The sequence below is a fragment of the Ostrea edulis genome, chromosome 6, assembly GCF_947568905.1.
Source record: "Ostrea edulis chromosome 6, xbOstEdul1.1, whole genome shotgun sequence".
NCBI lineage: Eukaryota > Metazoa > Mollusca > Bivalvia > Ostreida > Ostreidae > Ostrea > Ostrea edulis.
In genome coordinates this window covers 55502047-55528359 of record NC_079169.1, presented here as the reverse complement: position 1 = coordinate 55528359, position 26313 = coordinate 55502047, and the positions used below count along the sequence as shown (strand labels likewise).

The window sequence follows — 26313 nt, the reverse complement described above, 5'->3', positions numbered from 1 at the left end:
TTCTTGGGTCAATAGTTTTCTTGTTGTTCCATGTTGATCATGTATGCCTGATTAAAAATTGTGGTGAAGCTTAAAATCCGCTTAGTAATTGATACTTAGAAAAACAACCAAAAGTTTTCAGGAAATTCTAAAGTACATGTATCACTTTTAATGTGTGGAGTGAAAAATTACATGTATATCTAATGATATGAGGTATGTCACAATCAATTCACTTACAGATATGCTAATGTAAGGTGAGAGAATTGCATTTTTTGTTTCACAGATCCTCCAACTTAGTATTTTACAATTTTGAGATGTTTAGTAAATGAGTTTAAAATTACTGTTTTTGTACAATTGATTTAGAAATCATTTGCCCATATGACTTTGGATTTATAATTACTGGTACATGCTTTTTACCTAGATCATATAAGAATAATATTGCAAGGTCGTGTACATAGAAAGAAAATTACAAGCACTTAAAATATTTGAATCACACATCATTATGATCAATCCTTTTGGTTAATTTGAACTTTGAACCTTATTTTACTATCATATATTTTTTTCCTTCTCAAACTTCTTCTATTTTAAGAAATAAATCTGTAAATCTAGAAATTAAATTCTTTCACTTCACCAATTTCGGTGTTATGATGTTACTATTCCGTGTACATTTTCTGGTTCCAGGTCCTGATACTTTGCTTACTTGCCATATGTATCACAGAAATAGTGACGGCAGTTCATGATTTATCTTCTGTTGACTCGTACTTGAAAGCATGGCTGATTGGGCCCTGTATAGAGGCATTCACACTGGTAAGTCCTCCACTAATGCCTATTTAGTTTGTACTCATATTTATTAAACATTTTGCAACAAAGTTAGGGTGTTTGCGGGTTCCACCCTTCTGTGATTGTCATAAGATTTTGTGAAATCAATGATTTTCTTTACTTTTTTTTTTTTTACAGAAGTTTTGAATAGTTTGATAAAGAAACAGTTTCATGAAATTATTATGAATAATATATAATTTTATCCAGTTTTTGTGAGATTTTGATTACATGTATGCTGTTGGAGGAAAGACATTGATATATGATTTTGCATACATGTATGTGTGTCTCACATCTTAAAAAGTGTGATGACCTATATATTTTATTTGATAATTCCTTAATTTTGACTTTAATAAATTGAAATAAATACACATTTTAAACTTTTATCAGATAATAATGCGAGTATAGAATTAAATTAATTAACTCTGAGATTTTACTCAAATTTTGACTGCTCAAATAAAAGAAAACTCAAACTTAAGTTTGAGATTTCTTTGAGAAATCCAAGCCTGAAGATATGTTGTCCATCTGTCTGTCTGTATAGATGCATTAGTTACCGCTGCAATTAAGTGGTTTTCGTTTAAATCTGGAGTCATTGTATTTCACACACAAACTCACCATTGGATTTATCGATGTTACACGTAGGACCCAATGGTCAAGCAAACTGGATGCTTCTACATGTATATGGGGAAAGAAAAAATATCTGAGCCTTAAATGATTTTTTCCACCTCAAACTTGACACACATACTCTACATTGGATGAGGAAGCCTGACCTATCAACTTTCATGACATACAACACTGAGATTGGATGATTGAGACGATATTATTAATTCACTCTTTCTTTTGTAGTTGTTAGTCCTGCTGTATATTTTCGTGGAAAGAAACAAAGGCTTTGTGACGTCTGGGGTTCTCTTTATATATTGGACTCTAGCTAACCTATGTTACATCATTCCATTCTACAGAAAGATCATCAATAAGGTAAACATCTAAACAATAAAATATTGAATTCTGAATCATGGTTTTAAAGGAGGTACTCTACATCGTCATAATGGCTGATTTCCTTTTAAAGCATGGATGAAAATATAAATATCAACAATATTTGTCTATTCATTTCAAATATCATTGCCTAGCTGAGTAGCTCAGTAGGTTAGCACATCGACTACTGAACTGTAGATCGCGGATTCGAGTCCAGCAGTTTTTTTCCCTTCAGATTACTTTCTACTAAAACTACATTTTTTTGACTAAATAAAGTAAATTTGAAAATTTTCAATTTCAAAATATTGTACATATCCTCCACTTTTCATCCATATCAAATTTCTTTGATGTAGTATACCTCCTTAAGCTCATTTGAGCCATAGACTCACTAAGTGAATTTTATTATCAAAATTTGTCAGTCAGTCATTGTAATCTTTACACATTTTCAACGTCGTCAAAATTAATATGGAAGTGTTCTCAGGTTGTGTAGATTAAATTTGTTTTTGAATTTCATGACTCTGTAGAGCAGGTCCATAAGAGGAGTTAAGGGATTTATACTCTTAGTGTCCAAAGTTTATTAGTCTTTTCCTTCATTGTGTGAGCAGGGTGACTCAGGTGAGCAATGTGGCCCTGGGTCATTAGTATGAGCGTGGGATAGGGATCTCAAAGAGGGGACAAGGTTCCCAAAGAGGGGATAGGGATCCAAAAGAAGGGATGGGGATCCCAAAGAGGAGATATGGATCCCAACGAGGGGATAGTGATCCCAAAGAGGGGATAGTGATCCCAAAGAGGGGATGGGGATCACAAAGAAGGGATGGGGATCCCAAAGAGGAGATAGGGATCCCAAAGAGGGGATGGGGATCCCAAAGAGGGGATAGGGATCCCAGAGAAGGGGACGGAGATCCCAAAGAAGGGACGAGGTTACAGTTTAGGATGAGGCTTTGCTGAGTCCTAGCTAGACAACAAATCTTGTTCCAGGTATTCCACACAAGTAAATAATAAAGATTTATTATTCTCACATTTTCATCCAAAATTATTCAAAATTCTCATTTTGAGCTTAAATGCAAACACTAATTAGACAGTCAGAAAGAGTGTACCTGAAAACTGAAATTCATTTACACTTTATGTGAAAACTAAAAACCCAAGGAGTCCCCTAGAAAGCTGTATCAAATTTGAATTTTGAAGAAAACAATACAAAATAGTCTACTTCACCACATAATGTACTGGTAAATCATAGAAAATATATGACATTATACTCAATGTAAAACAGAAAAATCTCAAATGGCTGTCTCACATGGGTAATGTTAGTCTCACATTGGTGATTTTGTGAGAAAGAAAAATCTCACATAGCTGTCTCACATTGGTAATGTTGATCTCGCACTGGTGATTTTGTGAGAAAATGCCATATTTTCATGTATCACATTGGTGATCTTTTTTCTACTTTCAGGAATATTCGAATAAACCAGCCAATTTTGCTGTTTTTAACGTGTACTATTTCATCGCCCTTATTCAGTGGGCTATTTCCTGCACGGCAGACAAAACCAGCACTCCAGAAATAGAGGTATGGGACCGGTGGTTGTTAACGGTTCTTCATGTGTGAAGTATATCTGTTAATATTTTATATTGCTTAGTATACCTCTAAGTTAAGGTGAGTGTAGTACTTCACATTGCTTAGTATACCTCTAAGTTAAGGTGAATGTAGTACTTCACATTGCTTAGTATATCTCTAAGTTAAGGTGAATGTAATATATAGAGGATATCCATATTGTGTGTTTTGATATTTGGTTTATCCAATGAGTTGATATGGTGTATATATTCGCGAGGCTTGCCAAAATATCAAAATACGCAATTATAGATGTTCTATTCATCTCATATGTTTTCTTATCGCTTAATTTTGAGATGATCCCCAGTATGGTAGAAACAGCTGATTGAATTTGTTTTGAATCCGTGGTTCAGGTGTTGTACTTATTAATCTTCCTTATGCGGGAAAAAACTGTGCTTATAATGGATTCATGTATATTACAAAGGGCATTTTTATAAAGGAAACCATGGATGAAAATTGTTTTAAAAGGGATTATAGTTTATGATTAATAGTGGTTTTGCCATTCTAACAAAATAACAACTATTGACTGAGTATTTATTTTTTGACGTAGGCCTGACCTTCTGATAGAAAAATGATAAGAAAGTGTGTCAGGTGCCATTTTTGATGACCTTTGACTTTGACCTTTTATGTAAAGGTCTAATAATAAAAAAAATTTGGGTATTTTTTTGTCCGGACCATAACTTTTTTGTCTTTTTACAAAGGCCTTTTCAATTTGGTATGTTGGCATACCATGTCATGTGCCATTTTTGCTTACCTTGACCTTTTATGTAAAGGTCAAATAATAGAATTTTTGTAGCAGATTTTTGGCATAGGCCTTTGATATTTGGTATGTTGGGAAGTTTAATTTACCATCATGTTCACAATACTGTTCCTTGTTTGAAGCTCATATCCATATAGGTGAATGTTATATACTGTTAGTATTAATTTTCCACTTTAAAGATGATCCCTAAAAAGTTCTTTTAAAAACTATGGAAATGGAAGGGGAGACATCAGTTTTGTGTGCTAAAACAATTCTTCCTAGTTTGTAGCTCACCTGAGCTAACAGCTAGGGCCTGGTGTATTGTCTCTTTCATTGACAAGCGGTATGTTTTTGATCTCCGTCCAGGTAAATTTTAAAGGAGGTGGCTTAAAACTGGTTCTTTAACTAATTTCAACATGTAAATCATGTAACAGCACTTGTTAAGCATAAACAGGTATATGTCAAGAAGAGTAACTCTAATCAAAGAAACTGGCAAGCGGTGGGATGATTAAAAAGGGTGGTTTCATTGGGAAAATGCACCATAATCATGTGTTGCATTGTAAATAGTATCTGTATAAGCCTTCTTATGAAATTCTATGGAGAATTCAGCTGACTTACCAATGTTCTTAAAATTAGTAATTTAAGAGTAAAAAAGTAGTAAATCATCCAATTTGTAATATGGCAAATTCCAAATAGGGAATCAGTTTGGGAAAAAAGAATTCTTCTTTTAACATAGAAATTAGTCAATATTAGGCCAATTCAACTTAATTAGTAGATTATCATCCGGGGTCACAAAAAAATATGGGGCGGGTGGGAGGATTTTAGGGTACCTGTAAAGTGCGAAACGAAATCGAAACGAAACGAAACGAAATCTACCGAAACGAAACGAAATCTACCGAAACAAAACCCACCGAAACGAAACGAAACCTAACGAAACGAAACAGATTGTATAACCGAACTCTTTTAATTATAATAATTAAAATCTACCGAAACGAAACGAAATCTACCGAAACGAAACGAAACCCACCGAAATGAAACGAACCTACCGAAACGAAACATATTGTATAACCGAACTCTTTTAATTATAATAATTAAAAATGGTATCTTAGGCCCCAGTGAAAGTTACCACATATAAATGGAATTCGCCTCCCCTTTGATGTAGGCTTTCGGCTTGACTGATACAAAGTTTTAAAAGTTGGAAGGGGGTGAGTAAGCACAAAGTACATATCCGAAGTTGATTAAATACCATGTGCAATTAGTTTCGGATCCATAAATTTCAGAATGGAGGGTTGCAATTTCAGAGGTATGGGGAAACACACTACACGAGGGGTGGGGTCGACGGCGTTGGATCCGCCTTTGGGTATAGATACATTATTTGAAGAAGCTGGTGTCTGAGAAAGTTGAAAGCAGGAAGAACTCTTAACCCCTTATTTTATCTCTAACTGCTGAGGTACGAGTGCTTTCAATAATGGAAAAACATTAAATAGTATACCATATTATATGAATGCAATTCGGTAAGATATATATATACATATATTATTAAAAATTAATATTGATACACTGTATGTAGTGAGTCTAAAGATAACTCTATACATTTAGGATGTTGCTAAGACGAGAAATTGAAAACGGGACGGAAAACGGAAATGTTTTATGCAATAATATCAGGAGGATGTGAGCATTTTGTAAAATCGAAAGGTTTATGAACAAGGGAAGCAGAAATTACAAAGATAAAGGGTGGACATACTCAGAATCCACCGTTTGATATAATACATACAAATACACAATATCCACATGTGTACATAGATTTGTCTTTAGAGCAAAAAATACTGAAACATGTATTATGCCCAAAGATGGATCCAACGCCGGCAACCCCACCCTCGTTTAGTGTGTTTCCCCAGACCTCTGACTTATAAGACTGTAACCCTCCGTTCTGAAATTTATGGACCAAAACTGATTACACGTGGTATTTAATCAACTTCGGATACGTACTTTGTGCTTAATCAACCCCCGTTCAAACTTTTAAAACTTTGTATCAGTCAAGGCGAAAGCCTACATCAAAGGGGAGGCAAATTTTATTTATATGTGGTAACGTTCACACGGGCCTAATATACCGTTTTTAATTATTATGATTAAAAGAATTCGGTTATATAATCTGTTTCGTTTCGGTAGGTTTCGTTTCGTTTCGATGGGTTTCGTTTCGTTTCGGTGGGTTTCGTTTCGTTTCGGTAGATTTCGTTTCGTTTCGATTTCGTTTCGCACTTTACAGGTACCCGAGAATTTTATGTTTTAATCTTTATTTCCCGAGAGAAAAAATTAATGACAAAAGGCATCACACAAAGTGTTATTCAAGTTAACATTCAAAGAATCCTTGGTAGAAGATATAAAACCAACATTCTGTTACTTTAATCATTCACTCATGTCACTGGGAAGCAAGTTTGTTTGAAATTGCAATTTTTTGCGAAAATAAAAAAATCGGGGCGGGCGGGAATGATAATATATCAATTAATTTGAATTGGCCTTATAGAAATTTGAAGGCCAGAAATGGCTGTTATTGCACTTAATCCTTTGTAGTAATGAAAACAAAACTTTCTATAATCCATTTTTGCTCTTGTTTTTCACAGAAAGAATGTCCAGAGGTGCAGGCATCATTTCTTTCACGGATCACATTCTGGTGGTTAAACAGGTAATTATTTTTTTTAAATTCTCAGACTGACTTCAAAATCTACAATTTATCACTAGTTTGTCTGGTTCTTTGCCTCTGCCTGGGAATTTCAAAGTCTGTAATTTTTAAAAAGAATTTTTTTTTTTTACAGTTTGATGATATCTGGGTACAAGACACCATTGACTGAGGATAAAATATTTAAATTGAATCCAAGAGAACAGTCCAAAAATGTCATACCAAAATTTGAGGCTAAATGGAAAAGAGAGAAGGATAAGTACAGGTAAGGGAACAGTTACACATTGTATGAGGAATTGTGTCAGAATCCCTCTCTGTATTAGGGATATTAATATTAAACATGTTTGACTAGTTTTCGATTATGCATAAGTGGATATATACATGCACTTTATATGATGACCTTTCTTGTACATTTTAAAACACCTCAAAATTGGAAAAGTTATGAATAATTGAATAAATAATTGATATATAGAATTGATAGGAATATTTCAGGAATCATGCATATAAATGCAGTTTAGATGATCTCGATTTATTTCCCTGATTTTAGTGGATCGTTAATAGTTCCTGTTTCACCCCCTGACCCCATGAAGCGATCAAAACACTATTCCAGCATTCAAGATGAAGAAACGTCAGAGAAAACCCCACTTCTACAGTCGGATGAATCAAAGAAATCCAAGACGGAACCTACCGTAAAAGGTCCCTCCCTAATAAAAGCGCTCTTCAGAACGTTTGGATGGGAGCTGCTTCATGCACAGATCTTTAAACTTTTCTATGATGTACTTGTCTTTGTTCTCCCTGCGCTTTTGAAGTGAGTATCGAATGATTTACTAAAATTATACTCAGATTTATCATTCAAAGATTTTAGGGCTCCAAGCAGACCTTGAAATTGTAATGCCAAATAATAACCTAATTTAAACTTCACTGGTCATTCTAAAATTTTGGCCACCATTAAAAATTGTATTGTTTTGGTTGAAAATACTGACAAGGATGTTGGAAGATTACAAAATTATGAAAACACAGACACTGGCCAATCTATTACTTTACAACAACTGAATTCAACATTGTTATTAACATCTCCAAAGTCATAATTATGTGATAGACCAACCCTTATACTATACTAAATATGTGCTTTCAAACACCACCTTTCTTATGTATTGAGCTTGGCTACAAGTAGTCCTTTTGATTTGTAACATACATTGGAATTTTTTTTTGTACTCAGGGAACTTAATTTGTTGTAGCTGCCATAGATCATGTCACATTTTCACATACAGTGCTGTACAGTTTCTCCTCACATGCAGTAAACTATAAAAATTCTTGTAACTATTTCTCAACAATTTGTCTTGAAGACCTGAAAGTCTGAAAGATATCCAAACTTCTCTTACCTGGTAAACCCTTTCTTCAATGTCTTCACTGTGACCTTTGTGGTCACTTAATCAGACTTTGTTTCTAGAGGTCATTCTCCAGTAACCTATGAAAGTAAAAGGCTGCAAGATCTTTTTGCCTTTTATTTTACTTATGTTAAAACTCAACTTGCAGAGTTGACAAGGTTGAATATTCGAACTGCCAAGTGTTGACCAACTTTTCATTTTGTCCATCAGAATTTCATGTAGGTTGCATTCTTGGACCTTTGATCCCTGTAAGTCAACAAAATATGTCCTTCTTACCACAACTTGCTGTACTGATTACACTTGCACACAGATTCCTAACAAACAATACTCAACATCTCATTCTATATAATATTTGACATAGTGAAGATGGTTTTAATTGTTTTTATCAATCTACAATTTATTTTCTCCAGGTACCTAATCCAGTTTTCTAAGAATGATCCCAATGATGTGACATGGAAGGAGGACTGGAAAGGCTATGTGTTGGCAGCTGGATTCTTTGTTACAGTGCTCATGCAATCATTCTTCTTCCATCAGCTGTTCTACTGGAGTGTTGCACTAGGACTCAGAATCAGGGCCTGCTTAGTGTCGGCTGTATATAAGAAGGTGGGTCAGACTGTTATGTCGATAGGAATTCATGTGTATCAGGGGTGGATCCAGGAATTTTTAAAATTAATTTGTTTTCAGGGGGTGGGGTGTTTTTTTTTTCCAAATTAGTGTACCAAGAACGGCCTGACAGTTGGGTATGAAACAAGTCAGACAGCATTTGACCCAATGATAGGTTATATTGGCAAACTAGATTGTTATAACGACCATAGAATTTGCGAAATGCTGACTTTAGACAAGACTGTTGAAACCCCTGCACCATCAACTTGTTTGTAAGTAGCCTGCCTGGATTTTAAACTGATCATAAACATGTGTATTGGAAAGATATGTCATAAATGTAAAGTTTGTCTGAGTCTGACTGGTGCGGGGGCGTCTTGAGGTGCACCGTTATCCCTTCACAACATGCACTTAATTTTTAAACAATTTGATTACTTCTGTATATTGTGAGGAAATGCTGTATGCATGGTTATAAAAAGCATATAGCTGTCTACAAAAAATTGTAAAATTCCCTACCCCTGGGCCTGGGGTTCAGGCTTTAGGGTGGGGTCTGAATGGGTATATAATGAAAATGCTTTTAATCTTGAAAAATCATCTAGCTGTTTTACTTCTGTGCATTGTGAAGTAATGTTTGTTTACAAAGTTATAGAAAGCATGTAGCTTTCTACTGAAACTGTGAAATTCTCTATCTTAGAGAGCTAAGGTTCAGGATTTAGGGTGGGGCCCAAATGGGGATATTGTAGTGAAAATGCCTTGAATTTTTTAGATGCTCTAAGAATAAAAGACTTTTATTCTTGGACATTGGAAAAAAAAAAAGAATCTGGAAAGTTAACGACAATTTATTATTTTCTAAAAATAACACCTTGTTTGATTGAGCTGTACATTGAGTTACTCAGGTGATTTGTAAGGCCCTTGTGCCTCTTGTTATTGATTTCATGATATGATAAATAAACCCACCAATTCAAGCCTCTTAAAAACAGGAGGGAGTGATCTACCACAGAAATGACATGCCTCATGAAACGTGACTTCAACACCCCATAAACATACTGCTTTTTCCAAACCATGAAACTGGCTCTTTATAAACCACAGAAATTTTAATCCAAGAAATGATGGTTTATGTACTTAATTTACCTGATTTTCTGTGAAGCATTTTCATGAATTAGCTTTTTTATGTCATACAACACTAGTACATTGTAATATATGTATGTGTATTTTATGATTACGGGTACTAGTGTAAATCCTACAAAATTAAGTATACATGCATACAGTAAGCAATTTGCAATTTTGAAGTGCTTTGTTCTTTTGAATAAGACAAGATGCTAGAGATTGGAATCCAGGTTGTCTGATTTAATGAATTCTGTAATTCTATGCAGGCTTTAACTATGAGCAACCAAGCAAGGAAAGGTGCAACAGTTGGTGAAATTGTGAACTTGATGTCAGTGGACACGGAAAACATCCAGCACCTTATACCCTATCTGTGGGGCTGTTGGTCGTCTGTGCTGCAGATAGGTGTCGCTCTGTACTTCCTGTATGACACGGTTAAATATGCAATGCTGGCAGGTCTAGGTTTCCTGATTCTGCTGTTTCCGTTCAATGGCTTCATCATGAGCAAAATGCAAAAATTACAGAAAGACAAGATGAAAGAAAAAGACAACCGAATCAAACTGCTTACAGAAGTCCTGAATGGTATCAAGGTACAGTATATATATATATATTAAATGTCGTATTGTTTTATTTCATGCATTAAGAAATAGATTATCACTTTTTCTGTTATTATTTTTATTGTAGGGTTAATATTATTTTAATGTTTTTGCACTAGTCTTGTTCTGCTAGTTCATGTGCAGGGCTTGTGTGTAATTATAAATATATTTGTTATATACACTCTACTGTGGTGTAAATTTTCAACATGCCTTTATTGTGAAATAAAATTCAACATACTTTTATTGTGATATAAAAATCATTTAATAACTTTTAAAGTGATGACTTATAAACGAAGCTGATTGGTTGAAAAATTTGTTTGATTTCTCTGTCAAATTTCGTTCGGAGTTCATCTGCACTAAGCACGTGGGACTACTTTTCTCTGGAATGCGTCTTCCCCGTTCTAATTTTAGCGCTATTTATAGAACAGGATTTTCCACACAAGCATTATATATAACGAAATGCATTTGTTTGATTTTTGTTTTTCATTGCTATCAAAAATTAGCTCAACTAAAGATATGAATAAAATACAAATTAATTTAAAGAAACAACATACATAAGCGATGACGTGGCAGAATAGTCAATTTGATGACGTAGACCACTTACTGGTAGAAGTAGACAGATTACACGAGTTCCCGGTATGAATCGTCTGCTTTACGAGATCAATAACATGACGGAGCAAGTGGCAACTTCTGATCTGGTAAATATCAATGAAATTGAACTACGTTATATGGGGCTCAGTCAATGAGTGCGTTTTGAACATTTTCCTCGATATTGAAATGGAGCCGAATTGCATTCCACCGTTCCAACGACACAACCAGTGTTCAACGTCTCCTCCAACACGATGCAGCATAAATCCAGTCACCACTTGTTATCTTCCTTTATATTTAATTCAGCTTTTAACCATTGCACCTTTAATTTGGCGTATAATTAAATGATAAGAAATAAAACTACGCGCATTGATGAAGTGTTCCGTCCAATGTTTCGTTTGATACATGCATCAAACAAAGAATTATAAGTTTCGTTTCTTAATTCAACATGCCTTTATTGTGATATAATGCATACGGTTATTTTTGAAAGTGCACTTGATTTTGATTTAGTCAAAATGTTATTGTGTAGTGTCCTTGTTTTCTAAACATCTGTTATACCCACTGTAAATGAAGTTTAGAGGGGTAGATTGGAATCAGTGTGTCCGTCCATCTGTCTGCATGGACATTATTTTGTCTAAGAGACTGGTGCGTGGATTATGAATCATGTTGAAACTCATGTCTTTCTGCACTATGGCCTTATTATGGATGAACCCTGCAGGGGGTATTAATCCCATTAGAACAGTTCTAGTTTAGTGTTTTCCAGAGCAACTGTTGTGCTTCCTCTTTTCATTCGATGGCATGTAATGCTATTTTTAGGATACTGGTCCCCTGCCCTTAAGTAACAAACATTTGGGATATTTCTTCCAATGGTCCGTCTGGAATACTTTGGTTTCTGAATGCTTTCTCAATAATCATTTAAGCTTTAGCACTTAAACTAATTCACACACACACATAGAGTGTCAGTGATGTACAGAGTGTAGGTCTGTCAGTTTTAAATGGGGGATGTGAATTCCATGAAATTGCCTGTTCTTTGTAGATTCTGAAATTGTATGCATGGGAAATGTCATTCAAAGAGAAGATTGAGGCTATCCGTAATGTGGAGTTGAGCATTCTGAAGAGGGAGAGCATAATTGGTCTGTTTTTCTGGTTTTCTTGGATTCTGGCGCCATATATGGTAAGTACAATTAACTCTTCAAATAGAGGAATTCATTCTTGATAAACATACAATGTGGATCAACAAAAAGCAAGAACTACTTTGCTATGTCTAAAACCTTTGAAAGTACAGTGTAGTTGTTATAAATGTAGATATGCATAGAGGTGATCCTTATGTCATTTTGACGAATTCACTATGGTAATACAATAATGACTTTATCATATACTGTTTATTGCCAGGTTTCCATGTTGACCTTTGGCGTTTACGTGTATTCCACTGATGCACATTATCTTTCTCCGGAGGTGGCATTCGTTGCAATCTCCCTGCTAAATATTTTGCGCTTTGCGGTGAATGTTGCACCAATGATGATGACAGAGGCTGTGAAAGCTGTTGTCTCACTGAAAAGGCTCTCCAAATTCCTGAACAACCATGATCTGGACCCAGAATGTGTGTCGCATGATTATATGGAAGGTACAGAACTTTTGACATTTTAATGAAAAAAAGTTAGAAGAAGTACTTCCACATTTGATTAAAAAATTCCATTGTTTGATACATTAATTATAGGTTTGATTTCATGATATTTACTATTTACCAGACTTAATTGTTACAGCATGTTATTTAAACTATTACTATATTTACTGTGGATCTTATTTCATGGGAAAAAAATCTTCAAACATCGAAAATTGAATCTCTTGATATTTTAATGTAATTATGTCTCCCCCCTTTCAAGGGGAGACATATTGTTTTTGTACTTTCTGTCCGTCCGTCTGTCTGTCACAAAATTTTGTGAAAGCTTCTCCTCCTATATGGCTTATCGGATAGACTTGAAACTTTGTACAATGCTTCATTGCCATTTGTAGATATGCATATTGGTGTGAATAGAGGTTCCAATTATTTTTCTAAAAGTTATAGTGAATCTAAGAGGGGTGGAGGATGTAAAATAGCTTGTGAACACTTCTCCTCCTATATGACTTATCAGATAGATTTGAAACTTTGTACAATGCTTCATTGTCATTTGTAGATGTGCATAGCCATATTGTCAGGACAGGAGGATCCAACTATTTTCCTAAAAGTTATAGTGGATCTAAGATGGGTGGAGGATGTAAAATAGCTTGTGAACACTTCTCCCATATAGCTTATTGGATAGATTTGAAACTTTGTGCAATGCTTCATTGCCATTTGTAGATATGCATATTGTCAGAACATGAGGATCCAATTATTTTCCTTAAAATTATAGTGGATCTAAGAGGGGTGGAGGATATTAAAATAGCTTTCGAACGCTTCTCCTCTTATATGGCTTATCCGATAGACTTGAAATTTTTATACAATACTTCAATGCCATTTGCAGATGTGCATATTGCAGGGACAGGAGGATCCAATTGTTGTCCTTAAAGTTATAGTGGATCTGAGGCGTGGAGGGTGTAAAATAGTTTGTGAACACTTCTCCTAGGTGGCTTATCGGAGTTCATAATGTCTATATATGTTCCTGCTTATGCTTTCTCCTCCGTACTATGCAATGGATTAATGGGAGAAGGTTTCATTTGGAGCACTTCAAATTTGGGGAGCTGGGGAGACATTTGTTTTTCATAAAAACAATGTCTAGTTGATATTTGAATGTAACAATAATTTTTTTAGACGAAGCAATAACAATAAAAGATGGCAGCTTTATGTGGGATCCTGAAGTTGGTGACTGTTTGAAAAAGTAAGATTAACATTGTCACCTTTGTTTGTTTAAAAAAGTAAGATTAACATTGTTACCTTTGTTTAAAACCATAATCTAGATCTGTGTTGACAATCCAGTGTTTATTATTTGCACACCAGTTTTAAAAATGCAAATATAAAATGCTGAAGTATAATCACAAAGTCACTGAATATGTAGGGTAGTTTCGTTTAGAAGACTTGTTTGCTAGAAAGGATGAGAAAACATTTACAAACATGGCTTAATTTCTTCCTTATTACAGATACATGTACAATGTTTCTGTTTAATAACAGGTTGTTTTTTTCCCAATCTTTTGTGCATAGAATATTTTGTTTGGAAAATTGGTAAACAATTGATTAAAAAAAATATTATAGAAACAAAACAATACTCATAATTAAACTACATTCTTGATTAGAAAAGAAAATCTAGAAAAATGTAAAGATAATTGTAATTGTTAAAAGCAGATTTTGAAACAATATTATCTGATACAGTTCAACTTTATGTATTGTAACGGCCAAGCGATTGATTTTATAGTAGCTGCCACCAGTTGTCTTCCTCGACAACAATCCAATATTTTTGAAAATTGACTCTGATGTAAAGTTTACTAATTTATTGAGTTATGTATAAGTTAGGTGAAGTTTGTTATACAACAATGTAATACTCCAGAAATATTTCTGGGACTTCATGCACAGAATATAAAAGAACAATCGTAACAATATCAATTACAATAGAGTTATAGCGACTGAACCTGGTGCCAATTGTATGAATTAATACTAAGTTATAGTCTGACCCAACCAATGAAAGGTGAAGATAACAAATCCATATATTAAATTATCATTGGTATAGAATAATAATTGGTTCCCCTCTTTAGATTGATTAGTTGAATTGTTACTTCTATGAATAATATTCTGAATCTTACACTTATTATTAAATTGTGACTTTACACCAGTAATTCTGAACACAGGTAACTGGGAATGATTCTTAACCTAAGTAATTACCTAATCTAATCCTAATTAATTAATTAATCTCCAGATCAGCCTTATCAGGCAACACTGGGAACGTCCTATTCGTAAAGTAAAATTAGCTATCTCCCAGAATCTTGTCGGATTCTGACTTATATACCCTTTCTTAAGTCCGGGGCAACAGACGGGACAACCCCACCAGGGACGGGGCAACGCACGTACAGACGGGTCAACCCTAACTTTCCCCGGACAATCCCAATCCCCATCAAACCAACCCCGGCTAAGTATTCTACGGGACTATATCGTTTATCTATAACTAAAATAACTTAAAATCAAGTCTATAAATCCAATTATGATAAAGATCAAACACTTACATTATAAGCACTCTTCGTAGTAAAAATCAGCCGTCTGCAACCTAAACAACTTTGACCCGAAGATCGGGGTCAAATAAAAATAGATGCGGCCCTAACTCTGACTTTTATAAACAAATATGGCACCTAACACGAACAACGTGCTTGTTTATCACATTAAAAATCGCTATATACACAAATATATATGGATGAACACCATGCTACTGAAGTAATCAGCGTAAGTAGGCAATAGTCATATTAATAACTTGTGGTTTTACATACAAACCTTTGATTAAAACTATAAATAACACCGGTAACATCGAGTGTATAAAATAACACATGGCACATATGCACATGTATGTAAACATACTCAGTCAACGACTGGAAATAACGAGAAAAGATCGTAAGCTATAAATACATTTAATCAAGCTTGCAATATTAGCTAAAGAATCCCATTTTCCTACAGTATTATGAATAATAGTCTTTATTAAACATGCTAAACAAGTTTTTGAATTACCCATTATTTTTTTTTACCACTAATTGCAGTTTATTAATCAGATACTAAAAATGTTTTTCTTCATGCAGGAAATATTCAACAGCATTTAGATAAACATATATAGCTTGTAAAAAATATAAAATCTTATATAATGTGCATGTACTTGTACAAATGTATCATCTTTCTCGCAACATTGCATGCGTTTTTATTTTTTTCTTCATTAAGCGTTCTTAACTAAAAAGCGTTAGCTTTTAATTTAGTTTTGTGATGTTGGCACTACAAAATTTATTCATTGATGAAATGCAGATATCTTTTTTCTGACCTGATTATTGAATAAGTACAATGCAAAGAAAACACCCTAGACATTCTGACTAAATTGTTCATCTTGCTTACATCATAAGTCCATTGATCACTCACCATTTACTCTGCACTCGCATTTGTGATCCATTCACACTCTGCTATCACCCACTGTTCACCAATCATTCACCAAGTTGCTCTCAGCGTTTACACACCACTCACTCTACATCTATTCAGCATTTGCTCACCATTCACTCATCATTTGTTCACCGTTCAAGTCGGAAAGCATGTTTCAGGGACTGTGATATTTTACATACCGATGAAAAAAATTTGTCTTGTGTTTTGTAGGTCTCTATTTTAATCTACTTGGATCTATCCAGGTATTGTAGAGTGATTGTGTTTATTTATTAATGTGTTGCTTTATCTTATTTCCAGCATTAATCTAACCGTGGATGAGGGGAGCCTAGTGGCTGTGGTAGGCCAGGTGGGATCGGGAAAATCCTCCATACTGTCAGCCATATTGGGAGAAATGATCAAGGTCAAAGGTCATGTAAATGTCAGGGTAAGACAAAAGATTTTCAGCCCAAATAAGTGACACCAGTTTGTATGTATAATTCTAAGTTGTTTTTTTAAAGTGTGCACTGATATTTGATTAATGAGAATGAAATGCTTCCACACCACAGGGCAGTGTTGCATATGTTCCCCAGCAGGCATGGATTCAGAACAATAGTCTACAAAACAACATCTTGTTCAGCAAACCAATGAAATCTGCTTTCTACCAAAAAGTTATCAAAGCTTGTGCTCTACAGCCGGACATTGATATACTGTCATCAGGAGATGCAACAGAAATAGGGGAAAATGTAGGTGATCTTTCATTTAGAATATTGAGATTATTTATTATCCCCTTGAAACAACATTCCAGGTGATATAGTAATGTGCCTGTGTATGTGCATCCAGAAAAATGCTGTGGACATCGAAAGGTGGAAAGAGGAAGAGCCCTTAGATTTTACACATTATAGAGAGTACCATTTCAGTTTTTTTCTTATGTTATGGCAACAGAGAGAGTAGGGAGAGATCGAGATCTGGCACAATTGTTATAACTCAGTTCATTACAGTGGTTCATAATAAGTACAATTAATATACAGTAAAACTCTGATATAGCGAATTTCTGGGGACCCTCTATAAAAATTCGCTATAAGCGTAATTCGCTATACGTTTATAGCGAATTCATAATTCAAATATAACGAATTCGTTATAAAACTGATTTGTTCTACATGTATACCAGTTATATAAGAAAGCAGCAATGCAATCGATATACTTGCGTTTGTATTGTCTTTAAGTGAAATGAAGCCTATATATTTTCGAGAAGAAATATTTTTATACAAGAAATATACAAATTGATTTATATATGTAAATTTATCTTGATGGATTATTAAGTCATGCAAGAACATGTCGAGAGAGAAATGTCAACAAAATTTTGCGCAATACATACATGTACAGTCTATTGCAATTGTCATTTACTTGTTGCTTTACACAAATAAAGGAGTGTACGATAAAATAAATGCAATCAAATTTCAAATTTAATTAACGAAAATAGTAAACAATACCGACGATATATTTCCTAAACGTATGTGTAAGTATTGTTTTGCGTTAACAACCTTTTTTGAAAAAATACAAACAGAAATTTTGTAATAAGTGGATCCTTTATGTCAATGGAAAACGATTGTTAAAAATCACAAAGAGTTTAAAATGAAAAAAATAAATTCGTTATAAAAGGTGATTTTTACGTTCATTTTTAATTCAAGGGGAATTGGAATTTACTTCGTTATATCCGTAAATTCGCTATATCCGTGTTCGTTATAGACGCAGATTTTTATATAGAATATATAGAGAATTTGCCGGGGAAATCTTTGTCACTTCGCTATAGCCGTAATTTCGCTATATTCGTGTTCGCTATATTCAAGTTTTACTGTAGTGTTCAGTTCCTCACAGTTGTTCATAATAAGTACAATTAATATAGTGTTCAGTTCCTCACAGTGGTTCATAGTAAGTACAATTAATATAGTGTTCAGTTCCTCACAGTGGTTCATAGTAAGTACAATTAATATAGTGTTCAGTTCCTCACAGTGGTTCATAGTAAGTACAATTAATATAGTGTTCAGTTCATCACAGTGGTTCATAGTAAGAACAATTAATATAGTGTTCATTTCCTCACAGTGGTTCATAGTAAGAACAATTAATATAGTGTTCATTTCCTCACAGTGGTTCATAGTAAGAACAATTAATATAGTGTTCAGTTCATCACAGTGGTTCATAGTAAGAACAATTAATATAGTGTTCAGTTCATCACAGTGGTTCATAATAAGAACAATTAATGAAGTGTGTATGTATGTACAATAAAGCTGTGTTCATCAAACACAAATGTGTACGATACATGTATATTGTAGATATTATGTGTTTGTTTTGAATTTTGTTTTGTGAAAATATTCTGGTCACCTGTTGAAATGATTAGAACTTGGGGGTTTTCTTCAGGGCATTAACCTCAGTGGTGGACAGAAGCAGAGAGTTAGTTTGGCCAGAGCTGTGTACCACGACACTGATGTCTATCTTTTAGATGACCCCTTGTCTGCTGTAGATTCCCATGTTGGCAAACATTTGTTTGATGAAGTAATAGGAAATACAGGGCTACTCAAAAGAAAGGTAAATTAAGATAATGAAGGTTCACAGAGAAAGACAAAACAGTTACTCTGTAAATGACGATTCCACATATTCAAATCCTGTGATAATTGACTTAGTTTTCAGATGGTAGATTTTAATTCCCAAGTAAAAAAGATCATTAATGCACCTATGTGAAGTTTGCTTGGTGCCTCTCTTTGGTCAACATTTAATTTGTTGTTTCTTGTGAATCAAACAAAAATACACAAAATAATAGCATCACAGTTATAAATTTGAAGTTTTTGATACACATATGCAGACTGCAACATGACTATTTGACTATTTATGTATCTGTAGACAAAGGTTTCTGTATGTGTAGACAAGGGTATAGACTGACTGTTTAATGTATGTGTAGACAAAGGTTTAAATTGACTGTTTATGTATGTGTAGACAATGGTTTAAATTGACTGTTTATGTATCTGTAGACAAAGGTTTAAATTGACTAGTACTGTTTAAGTATGTGTAGACAATGGTTTAAAGAACTACACACGCTAATTCTGGATTCCCACCTACATTTTCAACTCCTATATTTTAAAAAGCTTTACAATTTTGCTCATGATACTTTTTTTTTTAAATGTAAAGTAGAATCTATTAGTAATAGATTTTTAACTTTAACACCAATTTTAATAAATTAATTGCTTTTAATTTCCGCTCCTTTTGATTAGGGGGTAGAAAAATATGTCCCTTGAAGTCAGGCTTTAAAACATATATTTTAAAATGCTTATTGATATCAATAAATAACTTGAATTTGTCAAATTACTTTATACTATTGAGTAAAAAAAAAAGGTTAATCTTCATTTCTTGCACGTTAACTTCATTTCCAGTTGATCACAGTGAAGATTTCTGCTGTGTTTTGGTCTGCAAACATATGACTATGAAAAATAATAACTTTTGAAAATTTGACCGAAATATAGGCGGCGAAACAATACTATCGTATACTGTTTATGTATGTGTAGACAATGGTTTAAATTGACTACTTATGTATCTGTAGACAAGGGTTTATGTATCTGTAGACAAAGGTTTATGTATCTGTAGACAAGAGTTTAAATTGACTGCTTATGTATCTGTAGGCAATGGTTTATGTATCTGTAGACAAGGGTTTAAATTGACTGCATATGTATCGGTAGACAAGAGTTTTGGTCACACATGGAGTACATTGGCTTCCAAAAGTAGACAAGATAATTGTGCTGATCAATGGCAGTATAACTGAGGTAGGGACCTATGAGGAGCTCTTGGACCATGCCGGGCCATTTGCAGAGTTTCTCACCACTTACCTGACAGCTGACAAAGAGGAGGTGGAGAACGAAGAGGAGGATCCAGAGGGTGTGGCTATAGATCTATAAATGCTCATTGTATGCCTTGGGAATAATGCCAATTTATGAAGATTTCGTGTATCATTTTCTTTTTATAAATTCTTTGTAATTATTCAGCTGTCAGCAGTTGTAAAGGGAGAAGTTGAAGTTCATTATGAATATAGTTTAATTGTTTTTCACACAAAGATCTATTCTTTTTAGTTGTTTCCGTCTGGTTTTTCCAACAGATAAAAAACTAATTTGTGCCAAGAAAATAAATGTAGCAAATACGATGTCTGCCAAATTAACCAAGGATGGAAAAATCTTGTTTAATTGAAAGTCTGCTGTATTCAAATGGGTAATTTCATTTTTCGTTCTTTTTGTTATAGTGAGAGAAGTCAAAGAAAAAATATTGCTGCGATTAAAATCAGTTGCTTCAGTGGATGAAAGTGATGACAAACAGAATATTTTGATGCGACTGAAATCTGTTACTTCAGAGGAGGAGAGTGATGGCAGAAGGTACAGAAAACAGTTGTTAGTGGTCTGTGTCATTTTGTATTTAGCAGATTCATGAACAATAAGATTAATTTCGAAACATGGTGGACCTATAATGTTGCTCGTTGCAAAATATACATGTGTGTGTCACAAGAAATCATCAAGAAGAAATCATATTTTAAAAAATATATCTGTCAATGCACGTGTTTGTATCTTTAGAAAGTCTATGGTATTTACAGTGTACATGTGTATGTGAATATGATTTGATTAGGGTGTCTGAGTCTTTGGTATTTACATGTGTATGTGAATATGATTTGATTAGGGTGTCGAAGTCTGTGGTATTTACATGTGTATGTGAATAATAATTTGATTAGGGTGTCGGAGTCTATGGTATTTACATGTGTATGTGAATATGATTTGATTAGGGTGTTGGAGTCGGAGGGAGAGAAAAAATTGCTTCGGCAGCGTAGTGTTGTTAAAAAGGAGGAGAAGGAAGCAGGAAAAGATGGCAAACCTACAGACAGTCATAAACTGATCGAAGAAGAAAAGGCTGAAGTTGGCAGTGTAAGAATAAACATCACATTTCACAGCGGGTAACACAAACCCAGTAATTAGTAAACATCATATTAATCACATTTCACAGCAGGTATCACAAACCCAGTAATCAGTAAAGCATCATATTAATCGCATTTCACAGCGGGTAACACAAACCCAGTAATCAGTAAAGCATCATATTAATCGCATTTCACAGCGGGTATCACAAACCCAGTAATCATTAGTAAACATCATATTAATCACATTTCACAGCGGGTATCACAAACCCAGTAATTAGTAAAGCATCATATTAATAACATGAACTCTGACCATCTACTTGTAGCTTTAGAGTAATGCTCAAGCATTAATCGCCATGAGATAATGGATAAAACTGTATCTCCATAGCAAAAATAATTAATCACAAGTACTTGATTGTTTCAACAGTAATTACAAAATTATTTTGAAGCTGTACACTTTATTATGATAAAATGTTCATTCCATTAATTATAATTGTAATTTATTTTAATGAACAGGTCAAGCTTAGTGTGTTCATAACCTACGCTCGAGCCATAGGAACTCCATACTTCGTGTTGTACATGGTTCTTTATGTTTTATTCACGGCTGCTAGCGTATTTTCCAACACCTGGATAAGCTATTGGACAGAAGATGACACCTTAAATAATATTACTGTGTTTGGGAACAGTTCGTTACGAAGGGAGAAAAATGACTTTTACTTTGGTATTTACGGTGGCTTGGGTGGAATTCAAGGTAACTATATATATGGTCAAAATAATACTTATTTGGCAAAAACAAAAATATCATAAGTGTGCTGTGAAAGCATTGTCAAATACTGTGGCTGAATACATGTAATGCATATTATATTTGTACAAGATACTCGTACAATTTTAATTTTAGAATTGTATTGTAAATGCGCTGTGATATTCCTTTATATTTTCCATTACATATTGATGGTTTCCTGATTGAACTTGATGATGAACTTCTTGTATAACCTTTTCAGCTGTTTTGATTGTCGCCCTACAAATCATCTTTGTGTATCGCACCATCATAGCCTCACGAACCCTCCACCAGAAAATGCTGTACAGCATTGTACGGTCCCCCATGTCCTTCTTTGACACAACTCCTGTCGGCCGCATTGTCAACAGATTCTCCGATGACATCAGCACTATTGATGGGGAACTGCCCAACACATTCTTTATGTTTATGGACTGCTTGCTTGTGGTGATTGGGGCCTTGGTAGTCATCTCGTTCAGTACCCCGATATTTATGTCCGTCATTCTGCCGTTGGGTATCCTCTATTTCCTGGTGCAGGTATGACATTTACTGGTACATGCGTATGTCTTTACCATTGAAAACTTTAAAGTTCAAACCTAGAAAAAAGGAGTGATTATAAAAAAAAAATATGTCCTTGAAAATACTAAAAATTTAGCAACCTCACTGTAAAATAAATGCTATATACACAATGATATTGTGATTATTTTATACATTGCAGTCATAGAATTTAATTGTTACATCATTGATAATTTCCTGGAATTCTCCAAATTTCTTCACAATTACCTAGTTTGTTGATCATGTGGCTTTGAATACAGTATATGTCTGTGTCATATCGCCATCATTAGTTTCACTTATAATGGTTCTTTTTTTGTAATCATTTTACATTTATACTTCAATATTGAAATGGTGAACTCATGTACATCATATCAGAAATTCACAATTCTGCTGACAAAACACTCTATTTCTTGATATAAATATTTTGCAAGAAAAATATGAAAACCCACCATTTTTCTGATGTCATATTTCATACTTAGTAGAAGAGAACAAGTAAATGCAACACTGCCCTTTGCTAAACAACAATTTTCAAAGCTAGACAGGCCACTTTCTGATTTTAGTCAAATTATAATTTTCAAAGTGAAGAGTGACCTAACCAGATCTCTGTTTTTTTTGCACATTTTCCTGCTTCTTTAATTTCCTTAGTTTTTAGGTCACCTGAGTCACTCAGGTGACCAGTTGCTGCTGTGCATGGTCTGCATTCTTTGTTGTGCATTAACAATAGAACATTATTAACTTCTTCTTGAGTAACTACCCATCCGATTCTTTTCAAATTTGGTATGAAGTATCTTTAGGGCAAGGGGGGCATAAATTGTCAGGACTCCTGCATCTTTGGGGCCTTGGGATGGGACAAAAACTGTCAAAAATTGACCAGTTTTCAAAAAAAAAAATCTCCAGAACCGCATATCTTTAAGTAAAACTGATTTCATATTCATGTAGAACAGGAAGGCTGCTAACCAAAATTGTAAATTTCATGATCCTGGGGTAAGGTTCCGGCTCCAGGGATAGACCAAACTGCATGTAGTATTTATGTGTAAAACATTTGAATAACATCTTTAATGCTATAGATACTAAATTGAAACTAAATGGATATTTTGATGGTAGGAGCAGGTAGACCTTTACCATAATTGTAGATTTCATGATGTAGGGGTAGCTAGGGTGTTGATACCAGGATGAGGCCAAAATGTTCCTTGTGATTAAATGTATTTCTTCTTTAATTTTGCTGATATTATATAAGGAATTCAGAGCAGGAAAATTATTCTAGATTTTGTAGCCTTTGGAGCTAGTGATACTTTAACTAATTGTCAGGTGACTGATAAGGCCTGTGGGCCTTTTGTTATATACAAGTACTTGTTTTGATTAGGAGACTTGTGTATAATTAAAAGTGTGTAACGGCTTTGTTGCTGATTGGTTGGCTAGTTTTTGCTTAAAATCCTACTGTACTTGGCAGAGATTTTACATAACAACCTCCCGTCAACTAAAACGACTTGAGTCTAAGACTCGCTCTCCAATCTACAGCCACTTTGGAGAGTCGGTAACAGGTGCCAGTGTCATCAGAGCCTTTGGGTTGCAGAATGAATTCATCATGGAGTCCCAGAAACGAGTGGACACAAACCAAGTCTTCACTTACGCCAGTAACACTGCTAATAGGTAAAAGTGCTTTTGATGCCTTGTTAGTAATATATGGAGCATTAAGCTAGTAATGTATAAAATGTCTAGCTAGCAATGTATGAAATGTCTAGCAGCAATGTATGAAATGTCTGGCTAGCAATTTTTTAAATGTCTAGCAGCAATGTATGAAATGTCTAGCTAGCAATGTATGAAATGTCTAGCTAGCAATGTATGAAAAGCCTGGCTGCAATTCATGAAATGCTAGCTAGCAACATATGAAATATCAAGTTAGCAACATACAAAATTCCTAGCTAGCAATTTATAAAGCACCTAGCTAGCAATTTATGAAAAGAGCCTTTCAATAACCTTGCAGAAAGAAATTTGTATCTTGTGAAAAGTGAAACGTTTGTGAGATTTGTTATCGGTGATAATACCTATTAGTAATTTGGAAAATTGATTTTGTAGGTGGCTTGGATTCCGGTTGGAACTCCTTGGAAATTTTGTAATCCTGGCAGCCATCATCTTTGCTGTTCTGGCTAGGGACACAATTAAGGGGGGGATTGTTGGACTGTCTATTTCATATGCATTACAGGTAAGACCATGCTGTGTTGTATGCATAGCTTTCACTTGACCTGTACAGATAGCAGCCATTCATTACCTGTCTTCTAATCACTCTGCAGATCACTGAGAACCTTAACTGGTTTGTGAGGATGGTGTCTGAACTAGAAACCAATGTTGTGGCTGTTGAGAGGGTGTCTGAATACACTAAAGTCCCAACAGAGGTAGGGATAAAAAATGTCCAGTCCTATTCATGTGATACTTCATTTAAGGTTGTTTTCTATGAACTAGAATACTCAAGAATATACACAAAGAAAAGTGATTTAGAGATTTTAAACTACAATATTTGCATTTACCAATGTATTATACTGTTTTTCATTGCATTAAGTTAAAAAAAACAAATTTTTCGTAAATAATTATGAATTTACTTTACACATCACAAATCTGTGCATTTCCTCACCATTGTTAGTCTTACAAGCTGTTTGATTTCAGTTTGGGCCGCGTGCATCTAATACAGTGAAATAAAGACATGTAAATGATCATTTATTGCACACTTAGTAATCGGGCCTGATATTGGCTGTTGTTACACCTAATCCTTTGATGTATCAATTACAATTGGACATTTTTATGTAGGCTGACCTCATTAATGAGTACCATCGCCCTTCAGAGGACTGGCCGTCAAAAGGTGAGGTGGAGTTCCAGAATTACTCAACCAAGTACCGAAGTGGCCTGGACCTAGTGTTGAAAAATATCAACTTCAATGTTAACGGTGCTGAAAAGGTAGATACACACTTATTAATACATTATTTGATAATTCTCATCATGAATAAAGTTGGAAATTAATCAAATTTAAGGTACAAAGACTTGGCTTAATCTATAGAAAGATCGTTGATTGTTTTGGTATCCATTCATGGTTTTTATGTGGACCACAGGTTGGTATTGTGGGAAGAACAGGGGCTGGGAAATCCTCTCTGACATTGGCATTGTTCCGGTTGATTGAACCAACATCGGGTTCCATTGTCATTGATAAAGAAAATCTTGCACACCTTGGACTGCATGATTCACGTTCACGCCTGACCATTCTCCCACAGGTATTTACTATTGACTCTTTTTTCTAGTAGTAGAATGCTAGAAATTTGTTGGGATATGAAATTTTCTGAAACCACAAATATTTGACCCAATGAAATTAGTGTTGTAGTGCAAGAAAAAGTGCATTGTAAGTTTTAAGCGATGAACATTTTCTACATACTCTCCCTCGTGTTCAGATCAAACATTTCTATTTTAGGATCCAGTGCTGTTTTCTGGTACTCTGAGAATGAACTTGGATCCAATGAGTAAGTACACTGACCAAACTCTGTGGGAGGTCTTGGAGCATGCTCACTTAAAGGATTTCATCCAAACACTGCCCACTGGCCTGGAGTATGATTGTGGTGAAGGGGGACAGAACCTCAGGTATAGAACAACATTTGATGATTTGTTTTAGAAAGTGGATATTTGTCTTTATTGCATGTGTTCAGTAAAAATTATTCATTTTAATTAAAGTCGAATCACATGCCATATGAGATTGTTTTTGATTTTGTAAAGACTATCAATTTATTGCTTTGCATAAGTTTTGAAATTTTTTTGGAGACTTTTAAAAGGGGGAATTTTTACTTTGGTGTCATATGAACTGAATTTAGAACGAATTTCTTCTGACCCCTCCCCCCTCCAGTATTTTAATTACATTGAAGTGTGGCCTGGTT

General features: G+C 34.5%; 1 protein-coding gene across 1 annotated transcript in view; it reads left to right on the top strand.

Annotated features, from left to right (window-relative positions):
* Window positions 1–26313, top strand: part of LOC125646119 (multidrug resistance-associated protein 1-like) — a 30881-nt gene that overhangs the window by 2749 nt on the left and 1819 nt on the right. The window contains exons 3-27 of the mRNA XM_048872274.2: window positions 661–786; window positions 1642–1770; window positions 3215–3328; window positions 6731–6792; window positions 6923–7051; window positions 7334–7594; window positions 8585–8777; window positions 10148–10468; window positions 12099–12236; window positions 12455–12686; window positions 13851–13917; window positions 16455–16581; window positions 16703–16879; window positions 18552–18719; window positions 19862–20057; window positions 20416–20545; window positions 20947–21085; window positions 21589–21823; window positions 22074–22384; window positions 23853–24052; window positions 24479–24605; window positions 24694–24795; window positions 25205–25351; window positions 25504–25662; window positions 25857–26023. Coding sequence (XP_048728231.2) covers window positions 661–786; window positions 1642–1770; window positions 3215–3328; window positions 6731–6792; window positions 6923–7051; window positions 7334–7594; window positions 8585–8777; window positions 10148–10468; window positions 12099–12236; window positions 12455–12686; window positions 13851–13917; window positions 16455–16581; window positions 16703–16879; window positions 18552–18719; window positions 19862–20057; window positions 20416–20545; window positions 20947–21085; window positions 21589–21823; window positions 22074–22384; window positions 23853–24052; window positions 24479–24605; window positions 24694–24795; window positions 25205–25351; window positions 25504–25662; window positions 25857–26023 — 4157 coding nt within the window. The remainder of the gene's footprint in view (window positions 1–660; window positions 787–1641; window positions 1771–3214; window positions 3329–6730; window positions 6793–6922; window positions 7052–7333; window positions 7595–8584; window positions 8778–10147; window positions 10469–12098; window positions 12237–12454; window positions 12687–13850; window positions 13918–16454; window positions 16582–16702; window positions 16880–18551; window positions 18720–19861; window positions 20058–20415; window positions 20546–20946; window positions 21086–21588; window positions 21824–22073; window positions 22385–23852; window positions 24053–24478; window positions 24606–24693; window positions 24796–25204; window positions 25352–25503; window positions 25663–25856; window positions 26024–26313) is intronic.